Below are 11,576 nucleotides of genomic sequence, written 5' to 3'. Positions count from 1 at the left end.
GGGGCAGGCTGACACCCCTGGCCCACGCCCAGGAAGGTCTCCCTGTTTCCCTGTGGTGGGTGCCCCTGAGTCGCCCACAATCTCCACCCAGTCCCTCTTGTGACTGAGGACATGGGTCCAGGAAGGAGAGGACAGATTTGGACATGGGAGTTCCTACCTGGCCTGTGCCATCTTTAGCTCAGCTGTGCCCATGGGACTGGCTAACCTTGCCTCAAACGTAGTCTCTCTTCTCTGACTGCCCCTAGAGTTTCTTCCCTGTGGGAGATGATCAAGCACAGAACCTACATTCCACGTGGCCTGACTCCTTTGCCCTCTGTGCTGACAGGTTTTGCGACATGTCATGGGTGCAGCCCCCACACAGCCCCTGGCCCCGGACTGGGCTCCAGGATGGTGGGCAAAGCATGTGTCTGCTTACTGAATTCCAAGCACGTTCCCATCATAGGCTCTTGGTAGTTCTTTCCCTCCTACCTTCCTTACCCTGGATCTCTGCTCTCAGTGCCCTCCGCCCGTTCCATCCACATCACACACAGTCCGCCCTAGGGGCCAGGTGGGATGCCACAGTGGCCAAGGCCTTGCCTCCAGGAGCACGTGGTCTGTCCAGGCAGGGAGCAGCAGGCACATGAGCTTGGCTCTGTCACAAAAGGACTCACCTGCGCTCTCTCGCAGGCCCATCTGTCCCACCCTCATTCCTCACAGGTGACTGTCCCCCCGAGCCACTCTTCTCTCCACTGGATGCTCTCTTTTCTCTGAGGGATGTAGCCTCATGAAAAAAGAGCAGAGCTCACGCGGCATCCTGAGGAAGTCTGGGGACTTACCCCCGCACCCAGCATTCCTCTGAAACCACGGGTAGAGCGGGACAGGGCTGGGTATTTGAAAAATCCCTAAGGTGATTCTTGTTGGGAATCCCACCCAGGATAACATGTTGCCCTGAGCTAAGAATCTCTATTCTGGGGAGCAGTCGACACCTCATCAAATTATATTCTGCTCCCTCAAAACCTTCAGAGCTATACTCAGCTCTACCTTTTCCTCCTTCTCCATCAGTTCCCTAGTCCATCCATCCCTCCTCTAGGACTGACCTCCCAGAATGTGACCTGGCCAGCCTCCACTTCTGCTCTTCCCGTGCCCCGTCCTCACCCTCTCAGCAGCCCGCTGGCACCCTCCACACGACTCAGGGTACACAACGTCCCTGTCCCCAGGGACACCACTCCCATGTCCCAGCTGGGACATGGGAGTGAAGACTGGAGCCCGAGGGATTGGGTCCTGAAGAGAAAGAATTCAGTATGTGGGGCTCTGCCCATCAGACTCTCTGCTCCCCCTTTCTTCCCTTCCCCACTTCCCATGAGTAGCAGGGAGTCAGCTGAGTGCCGGTCATGCTCCCAAGACCATTGGGTTAAGTTACATCTGATTTCGCCACCACCTCTCTTGTCTTGTGAGGAGGTGACTGCAGAGGTTGTGATTAGCTCTCAGAGCAACAATAATATTTTTCTTCTTCTCTGTTCTGTGGAGTGAGTGCTAGAGAAACCGGCACTCATTGTCTGCTCATTATGTTCACCTTTAAAATAGTCATTCTTTCCACCATAGCTATTAATGCTTTTTATTGTTATCAGTCACCCAGCTCCCATCCAGCACAGAGGATGGAGCGGGGGAGGGTGAAAGGGAAGCCAGAGCGCAGTCTGAGGGAGCAGGTGGAAGGACTTGTACCAAGAGGGACTCCCAGGCCAGGTGTGGCTGTCGGAGCCGCTGGGTTGGGTTGTGTCAGCCCATGTTCTCTCCTTCTTCTGGCCTAAATCCCTCTGGCTGGGAGCTCTGTTGGCAGGAAGCTTCTCCTGTGTCTGCCCCTGGCACCTGATATGTCACCCACATACATAGGTGACCAGAAAGGACAGAGTCCTGTCGGAGAGGCTGGTATCCCCAGTCCACCTCTGTTCTCCTGGATGCCAGGACTAGGGCCAGAAAACAACACTGACTCCTCAACGCTGTGTAACAGTCAGATCAACCCAGTCATCCACATATGCGGGATTGATCTGGACGCTCTCAATGACCCTAAAAGATAGAAATTAGTACTCGCTCTTTGGAGCTGCAAACCCAAGTTCAGGGAGTTAAGGTGATGTCTAACCCACCCCCAATGGCTTGGGGCTTCTCCTGCACTCCAGATACTGTATTCCGCGTGCCGTGCCAAGCTGCTTTCTCCTCTTCCTGGGTATTACCATGCCTGACTCCCTCTAGCATTTCATTACCTCTTGTCACCTGCAATTTCCTCCAGAGGCCCCCACTCTGTCTTTTCTATTTAAAATCACTCCCCAGGGATGCACTGGGGGCTCAGTCAATTAAGCATCTACCTTTGGCTCAGGTCATGGTTTCAGGGTCCTGGAATTGAGCCCCGTGTCCAGCTCCTTGCTGAATGGGGAATCTGCTTCTCCTCTCCCTCTGCCCCTCTCTCTGCTCATGTTCTCTCTCCTTCTCTCTCTGTCTCTCTCAAATAAATAAACAAAATCTTTTAAGTGTAATAAAATAAAATTGCACCCCAGCCTCATATATGGGCTACCATGCTCCATTTTCTTCCTTTGCCTGAATTTTCCCTTCTTTTTTTTTTTAAAGGAAGCTAATTCTTTTTTTTTTTTTAAAGATTTTATTTTATTATTTATTTGACAGACAGAGATCACAAGTAGGCAGAGAGGCAGGCAGAGAGAGGGGGAAGCAGGCTCCCTGCTGAGCAGAGAGCCCGATGCGGGGCTCGATCCCAGGACCCTGGGATCATGACCTGAGCTGAAGGCAGAAGCTTTAACCCACTCAGCTACCCAGGCGCCCCATCTTTTTCTTTTCTTTTTTTTTTTTTTTTTAAGATTTTATTTATTTGTCAGGGAGAAAGAAAACACAAGGCGGGGGGGCGGCAGGCTGAGGGGGAAGCAGGCTCCCTGCTGAGCAGAGAGCCTGATGCGGGACTCAATCCCAGGACCCTGGGATCATGACCTGAGCTGAATCTGCCTGAATTTTCTTCAGAGCACTTACACAGCCTGACACCCTATTATGTATGTCCTAGATACATCTTTGTATTGTTCCCTTTCTCCACTACAAGGTGAGCCCCATGAAGGGAGGGTCCTCCTCTCTTTGACTCACCACTGTACCCACCGCCCTAGAGCACTGCTTGGCTTATGAAAAGAACTTGGTTCATAATGAGAGAAAGAAGAAATAATGAGTATGTGAGCCACTTGACCAAGCAGCCTGTGCCCAAATTTTCCTGAGGGCCCCAGAGCCTGCCTCATCTCACCTCATGTGCCTGACTCACCTCAGAGGGGTCATCTTGGCGACCAAGAGGGTGCCAGTGGGGCCTGACTTAGGCCTGGGGAGTAGATGATGTTAGAGGCAAGGAAGGGAAGACTCTGGAATGAAACACCTTGCAAGAGCCTCAAGGCCGCCCTCTGATGGAAGAGTGTAGAATACCCAACACAAGGAATTGGGCTCTCAGCATTGGGTGAAAATTTAGACATTATTAAAGAAATCCCCTAAAGTCACATCCCAAGATCACACAGAGATAGATAGCAGAGTAGGGACAAAGACTTGGGTCACAGTCTGATGCTCTCACCACTATGCCATTCTGTCTTCCCCATCATAGGAGTTGAGTCTAAGCTGCCAAAAGGAAGGCTATTTGAGGATATGGAGGTTAGGGGAGGAAAGCTTGGAAGGTGGATTTGGCTTAATTCAACAAGATTTTTGAGCCAGTGCCAGGCACCCACTGGGCACTTAATTGAAGATTAGAGGAAGAAAATGTACAGCAAGAGAGCTTAAGTTTTTTTTTAAGATTTTATTTATTTAGGGGCGCCTGGGTGGCTCAGGCATAAAGAGTCTGCCTGCAGCTCAGGTCATGATCCTGGGGGTTCTGGGATCAAGCCCTGCTCTCTGCACAGCAGGAGGCCTGCTTCTCCCACTTTCCCTGCTTGTGTTCACTCTCTTGCTGTGTCTGTCTCTGTCAAATACATAAATAAAAATCCTTAAAAGATTTTATTTATGTATTTGACAGAGAGAGACATAGCAAGAAAAGGAAAAAAGCGGGAGGAATGAGAGAGGTAGCAGCAGGCTTCCTGCTGAGCAGAGAGCCCAATGTGGGGCTCAATCCCAGGACCCTGGGATCATGACCTGAGCTAAAGGCAGACACTTAATGCCTGAGCCGCCCAGGTACCCAAGAGAGCTTAAATCTATACCAAAGCAAGTTTTCAAATGAATTTGAAACGTGAAATTGGCAGAGGAGCTCCTAGCTCAGGGTGTGCCCCTCTGTAATTTAACTAATATCACATTTTATTGCCATGATTTACATGTTTGTTTCCTCCCCAGACACAGAGCTCCTTGAGGGCAGGGAGGACTGAAACTACTTCCTGGGATGGTCACCACAGCCTAGTACTCCACACAGTAAGTAGATGCTCAATAAATGATTGTTGTATGGGCAAACGGATGAACAAATGAGTGGTTTGGCGTTTCCCTGACAAGAGATCTTCAAAGAAGAGCAGACAACCATCTCTTCTGTCTAGTCCAAAGCCATGATTGGCCTGCCCAAAGGCCAAAGGCTGTGCCTGATGCCTTCTCAAATTAATTCAGCTTCTATAATTAGACTATACCATGATACAAGTTCGAGGTTCTTTTGTTTCATTGGCTAAGCATTTATTTGACTACTTCCCATGTCCAAGGTACTGAGCTATTGTTCTCTAAATCTGTGATCCTATACTATTATTTAATTCTCTGGCTCCATGTTGACATAAGAGGCAACACCGCATTCACTCCTAGGTGAGGTCAGCCAAAGTAGACGGGGAACAAAACAGCATTGTCTAACCTGAACGGATAAGCTGGCACAGTGGGCTCCCCTGTGTTAATACTCCATACCCTTCAGTCCCACTCAGTCTCTTCCCTGCTAATAAACATACCGTGTTTGGGTGTCAATACCTGCAGCCTATTAATAGCTATTAAAACCTCCAATTACCTCATGCCTCCCCCTTCTCTCTCCCACTCACCCACTTGTTGTGTCAAACTGGGAAGAACTAGTCTGGAGCCAAGACGTCTTGCATCGCCTTGACTTTGGCACTTGGGTGATGTCTTGGACAGATGAGTTACCTCTGTCAGAGTAGTTCCCTCATCTGTGAAATGGGGCTCTTAATTTTCTTTATTCAACACCTTCTGGGCCAAGGACTAGGAGGAGAATTAAGGCATTAAACACAGACAAGGCACAGTCTCTATCCTCAAGAAGCTCATACTTTACAAGAGGAGGAACACATGAAAACCACAATAATGTTATGGAATAAAGTAAGACAGCATGATGTAAAGAGCCCTAGATCCTTGCCTGGGCCACACCAAGAACGCAGTTCCTTTCCCTCACTTCCTCTCTCCTTTAAATATTCTTTTCTCTTTTCCCATTGAGCTTCATCTCAGGCCAGTTTGAGGTCAGTCTGAGGTCCAGACTTCTTCCCTTCCCTCCCATACCTCACGGCCACAGCACACCCAAGCCTGTGTCTGAGCCTCCCCACCATTGGGCACTATTCTATCAGAGGAGAAAGACTTTTGATCTAAGCTCTCAAGCCTGGCTTCCCTCGTTTCCCCCCAGCTCAGTGTCTAACAATATCCCCCTCTTTTCTAGGTTATAAGCCCTTCATTCTAACCATTGCAGTCTACTCTCTGTTGCCCAAACTTGCCATTTATTTTTTTAAGATTTTATTTATTTATTTGAGAGGAAGGGAGGGAGAGAAAAAGAGAGCATGCATGAGCTGAAGCAGGGGATGAGGGAGAGGGAGAAGCAGACTCCCCGCTGAGCACAGAGCCCGATACAGGGCTAGATGCCAGGACCCCAGGATCATGACTTGAGCCAAAGGCAAAACCCTTAACCAACTAAGCCACTCCAGTGCCCCCACAAACTTGCCATTTATTAATGAATTCAGCCATTTATAAAACATGTAAGCAATGGTTAATTTTATGTGTCAATTCGACTGGACTAAGGGATGCCCAGATAGCTGTAAAGCATTATTTCTGGGTGCATCTGTGAAGTTGTTTCTTGGAAGAGATTAGCATTTGAATGGTGAACTGAGGGAAGAAGCTTGCTGTCACCAGTGTGGGTGGGCATCACCCAATCTGTGAGGGCTGACTTGAACAAACAGGAAGAGGGTGAATGTGCTCTGTTTGAGCTGGGACATCATCTTTTCCTGGCCTCAGCCATCATCGGCACTCCTGGTTCTCAGTCCTTGAGACAAGGCATGGGACCCACACCATCTGCTCCCCTGGTTCTCAGGCCTTTGAAATTACTCCACTGGCTGTCCTGGATTTCTAGCTTCTAGACGGCAATTTCTGGGAATTCTCAGCCTCCACAATCTCAAGGACCAATTCCTATAATAAACCTCCATATATTTCTATTCGTTCTGTGTCTCTGGAGAACCCTAATATTACCTATTAAGGCACTTATGCAGTATCAGGGTTACACACATGAACAAAGGGATGGAAACTAGAATGCGCGCAAGCCTCTCCCTTCTGAGCTTTGTTTCAGGCACCGCAGAGCGGTGGCGCAGGGCAGGGCTTGCAGGCAAGTCGGGAGCGGAGTCACTGAAGAGAATGACCACCGGCCCGGGAGAGGAAGGCCTTTCCAGACAGCTCGAGCAACACGCACAAAGGCAGGAGCCCGCGACCCCCGAGCCCGCAGGCGCAGGGGCAGGTCCTGCCCAAAGTGGGCGGCGGGCAGCTTCGGCCCGCTCCTTGGCTGGAGCCCACAGCCGCCCCGCCTCCCCATCCCTGGCCACCGCCTCCTGGCCGGACCCCCAGCCGCAGGGCTTGGTGCGAGATGGGGATGCTTCCTTCTGGAAGCCTCCCCTGACTAGCGCACCTCGCGGTGACTCCCTTCTGAGCTCACAGCGTTTATTGACAAGGCTGTTTGGTACTTACTCATATAATTAGTTACATGCATCCTTAGGTGTGTGATATTGTTACTTAACTTTTCATGCAAATCCTTTCTTCCCCAGCTCAATTTTAAGCTTCCTGAGAGTGGGAACTGTATATTTTTTATTTTCTGTATTCCCTCAGGGCACCGGGCATTGATGGGCATATTAAAGGAATGAATTTCGTGAATTTAGTCCACTTTGGGACTTATTAAATTCTACTAGGCCCTCCCCTACAATTCTTATATGTTCTAGGATCATTTCTAAACTCAAAAATTAGGTTTTGGGGTGCCTAGGTGGCTCAGTTGGTTAATCAGTTGCCTTTGGCTCAGGTCATGATCCTGGAGTACCAGGATGGAGTCTTACTTCTGGCTCCCAGCTCCACAGGGAGTCTGCTTCTCCGTCTGACCTTCTACTCTCTCATACTTTCTCTCACTGTCTCTCTCTCAAATAAATAAAATCTTTTTAAAAAATATAAGTTTTGTTTTAGTTTTTCAAACTAGTCACACACAGGTTTTGATTAAAGTTGCCACATAAACAAATCGGGTCCTAAGTGGTGAACATTCAGTTTCCTTCAACCCCTCTTCAGCCCCCATCCTGGTAAGCCACTTAATTGACCTTAGGCCATCGACATCGCTTGGCTCCTGACTTTTGAAATTTACTGTTCAAATATGCCCTTAAAGAATTTTTTTAAAAAGAGTTCATTTATTTATTTATTTATTTGACAGAGAAAGAGAGAGAACAAGTAGGCAAAGAGTCAGGCAGAGAGAGAGAGGGAAGCAGGCCCCCCGCTAAGCAGAGAGCCCAATGCTGGCCTCAATCCCAGGACCCTGGGACCATGACCTGAGCCAAAGGCAGAGACTTAACCCACTGAGCCACCCAGGTGCCCAAGAATTTTTTAAAATTAGGTATGCCTTACACATTTTTAAGTCAACAGCTAACATTTTTAATCATAAGTTTAAATATTACAAAGAGTATACTTTCCAGGGAATTGTACCCACTAACCTATTAAAAGTTACATCACTCGAATGTAGCAGGTGGAATTTAATACCGTAACATTTTCATATCCAAATGCCCTTTTAATAAGTGAGCAAGCCCTTTAACCAGTCAGCAAAGTTAACTTATATTTCTGTTTAGTTTTTCTCCATCCCACTCTCCCTACAGTTTTATCCTAATGAAATATATTTCCATTGTATCATCTTTTTTTTTTTTTTTGGTATCTTATTGTATTTTGGGGAAGTCCTTTTGTATATCTCCATAACAAAAATATGTATAAAAATTGAAATTTATTTCCTGTGACTATAAGACCCTATGTGTTAAAAACAGTTATTCTGCAGTGGGTTTATTACCACAACTATTACAAGGCACAATTTGTCAAAACTACAAATATTGATTAAACAGAAAACTAGCTTCTTATTTAAGATGCATCTCTTAAATGAGATGGAAAAGGCTGATTTCTGTTCCCCACTGACTTTCGTTTAGCAACTCCAGGAAGAGCACCCGAGTCATGTTCAGGGTGAACAAGAGAGCTGGGGCTTTCTCCTTCTAGAGGGAGAAGTATGGTTTGTTAATGGAGGCAGGTGGAAATGGGGAATAAATACAGTTCAGCCCTCAGACAGATTCGTTTTAGGAAAGGATACATATACTTCTGGAAATTGATCTCCTTAGATCCTAGTCCTGCACACACACCCTTAGGAAAGTTTTCACATTCAGCCAGGAGTGTGCAAACCATAAGCTATTAAAAAGAGATTTACGGGCGCCTGGGTGGCTGAGTGGGTTAAAGCCTCTGCCTTCATCTTAGGTCATGATCCTAGGGTCCTGGGATAGCACCCCACATTGGGCTCTTTGCTCGGTAGGGAGCCCGCTTCCCCCTTCTCTGTCTCTGCCTGCCTCTCTGCCTACTTGTGATCTGTCAAATAAATAAATAAAATCTTTTAAAAAAAGAGAGACCTAATTTGGTTTCTCATTCTTCAAAATAGGGGTTCCAGAACAGGAGAAATGTGGGTCTGAATGTCCTTGTTACTCTGATAGTTACATTTCCAACTTCCTCCTGCTGGGCTCTACATGCATATGGACAAGACAGGAACTCAGACTACTTCCAAATCTCTGTAGGTTTGTGCCCTGAGAAAGGCATCTCAATATTCAAAGATCTAATCACTGGCAAAGAAGGAGCCAAGAATCAAAATTAAGAAAACATGGATTTTATTTTTCCATTTCATGGAAGTCCTGTCATGGTCTCCTGATAGTTCCCGGCTGTTGGCCACCAGATGGCAGCAGAGAAAAAGGCGTCGCAAGCCTGGCCCCAGAAGCCCCAGGGGTGGGGAAAAGGGAGGAGGTGGGAAGCAGGTAGAGGGGAGAGGACAGGACATGAGGTAGGGGTGTATGCTTTCGCTGTCAGAGAAAAAGGAAGGAAAAATGTGGAGTGGATCTCAAGAATGGACGGAAAATATTGAGAATGACACTTTCAGAGTTCAGCATATAATTGAAGGAATGAGGAAGGAAATTGAGGCTGATGGAAAAAGTGAAGAGGAATCAGAATGGTACAAATGGGCTTGAGGGGCACTCTGCCTGGAGGCCCAAGATATCTGTGGGGGAATCCCTTTATCTGTACTCTTCCTGCGGTGGGTCAAGGTCTGGCTCCTCTTGAGATCCATGGTCCACTTCAGGGGCAGGAGGCCAGGGGTTTTCTGGAGGCTGGGGTCCTGCTGGCCAGGGGTCATCAGGCCGGGGAGGTTGAGGAGGATCGGTTCTCGGGGGTTCAGGAGGCCAGACTCCAGATTCTGGCAGGTCTCTCGAGGGACGACTGGGGCCTGGAGGTGGAGGGTCCTCAAAGAGAGGGGGTGCTCCTGGCCAGGGATCACCAGGGATTGGGGGCCCCTGAGGCAATGTTGGGGAGCCCTCCTCCTCTCCAGCCTCTGTGGGTGGGGGAGGGGGGTGCTCTCCACTGCCTGAGATGCCTGTGGAGGAAGGAGAAAGGTAAAAGGTGGTGAGGGCCGGATCCCTCCTCCCCTAGCTGCAGACTCAGGGGGCATAGCCTCTCTGGGATAGACCACAGCCTGAGCTGACACCACAAACTTAAAAGGTAACTCTCAAAGAGCTTTCCACACATTTACAAAATACCCAAAGGGATCTTAAAATGACGTAAAAACCTTGACCGGAATCATTGACTTGAACAACTTTAAACCGACAGGAACTGACCTAAGCTCCATCCAGCCCTGGCTGGGACTCCCACTGGCATAGCCTCTGTGCTGGTCTACACCTCCAAAGCCATCCACACCTTGTGCCCATGTGGCAGCCAGACCCCACCCTCTGCAAACACATAGTCCTCAGCTGTGATGAATACTCACCCACACTTGGATTCTGATCTAGATTGCCACATGAACCTACACTTGAACCAGTAAAAACATTGAGCTAAAATGCACTTTCCGGCATCACCTTCAAGCTCTTAACTCCTCCCCTCATGGGAATACCCAGAATCTTCTAGAATCTCCTCTATTCCTATGCATCCAATTCACACTTGCCTCTCTTGACCATCCTCCATCACCTCCAACTGCACCCTGGCCTGTTCCCAGCTTACCTCCGGCACACAGGTAAAGGACCAGGATCCCCAGCAGCTTCCAGTTGAGCATCATGGCTGTCTCCTGGCCCCCGAAGTTGGGGGTAAACTGAGTCTAGGTGCCTGGGAACCCCAAGAGGCTTTATAAGGGAGGAGTGAGAGGCAGTGTCCGACCTCTGGGGAGTGGCCAGCCCAGTGACACAAGGAATCCCATCAGAACCTAACTGGTCAAACCCGTTTGGAAGGCCAGGACTAATGTTTAACCTCTGACAGCAGCGTCCCTCATTTTAGCCCCCCCCCCTCATTTTGGGATCTAGCCACCCAAGCTCTATCAATGACCTAGACCTTGGTCATCCCACCCTTATGTTCACATCCTCCTCCACACACACCCTGCAGCGATCGATACCCACCTGTCATCTCTGTAATCATAAGGACGTCCACCTTTCATCCCTTGAAGCCATGGGAAGCTGAGGAATGGGAGCCAACCATGCGTGGGGAAGCAGTGTAATTACAGAGGTCAGGAGGCAGGACGCCCGGGCAAGAGCAGGGACAGGGGCTTGTTATAAACAACTAGAGTGGTCTCAGCCAATACCCCGAGCCTCCCCCTTGGGACTCAGTTTTGTCCTTGGACCTTTCACTCCTCTCAGGACTGGGAACCACATGCTGCTTTCCCGCAGGTGCCTCCACAGGCACCTAGGGGGCCTCCCAAGCAGTGACATCCGAAGAATTTCATCCAGGAGCCACCTGGGGTGATGGCGGGTGAGGAAGTATGAGGACATCCTGATTCCTAACCCCCACCCCAGAGCAGCTTCCAACAGTCACAGCCCAGAGGCTCAGGAGGAAGCTGCCTCCGCTTCCTGTCAATCCCCGCCTCTTCCTCCTCCCTCTGGAATCCTGCTCAAGGCGGCTGCTGCCCTGGTCCCGGGTGCCGGCTCTCTGTGCCCTTCCCACTCCCATCTTTCAGAGCTCAGTGCGAGGCTTGCCTAAGTGTCTCAGACACCCTGGAACCTCCACCTCAGGGAGGCCGCCACTGGTCTAGAGCTCTAGTGCGCCTCTCAGAAGTAATGCCTCCCAAACAGAACTCCTTTCCTCCCCAGGCTGTTCTCCATCTGGTCTGC

General features: G+C 49.2%; 1 protein-coding gene across 2 annotated transcripts; it reads right to left on the bottom strand.

The window, feature by feature from the left end:
• Nucleotides 1-9,116: 9,116 nt before the first annotated feature.
• PSORS1C2 (psoriasis susceptibility 1 candidate 2) lies at nucleotides 9,117-11,559 on the bottom strand. 2 transcript variants are annotated; one of them, XM_044238278.1, is made up of 3 exons: nucleotides 10,869-11,559; nucleotides 10,480-10,581; nucleotides 9,117-9,859 (listed from the first exon to the last, which is right to left on the bottom strand). In XM_044238278.1, the coding sequence occupies exons 2-3, from the start codon at nucleotides 10,532-10,534 to the stop codon at nucleotides 9,504-9,506; spliced, it is 411 nt and encodes a 136-aa protein (XP_044094213.1). In that variant the 5' UTR covers nucleotides 10,535-10,581; nucleotides 10,869-11,559; the 3' UTR covers nucleotides 9,117-9,503. The 2 variants fall into 2 exon arrangements, with proteins under 2 accessions (XP_044094213.1, XP_044094204.1); XM_044238269.1 differs by lacking the exon at nucleotides 10,869-11,559 and having other exon boundaries at nucleotides 10,480-10,830.
• Between the last annotated feature and the right edge of the window lie 17 nt (nucleotides 11,560-11,576).

Source organism: Neovison vison, chromosome 1 (assembly GCF_020171115.1).
Source record: "Neovison vison isolate M4711 chromosome 1, ASM_NN_V1, whole genome shotgun sequence".
Taxonomy (NCBI): Eukaryota; Metazoa; Chordata; class Mammalia; order Carnivora; family Mustelidae; genus Neogale; species Neogale vison.
This window is presented reverse-complemented; position numbering and strand designations above follow the sequence as displayed.

Bases quoted from the DNA above. Each gene is read 5' to 3' on its own strand.
- PSORS1C2 (XM_044238278.1), bottom strand. From the start codon at position 10,534: ATGATGCTCAACTGGAAGCTGCTGGGGATCCTGGTCCTTTACCTGTGT. The intron at 9,860-10,479 runs GTAAGCTGGGAA...CTTCCTCCACAG, and splicing joins CCTTTACCTGTGTGCCGGAG to GCATCTCAGGCAGTGGAGAG.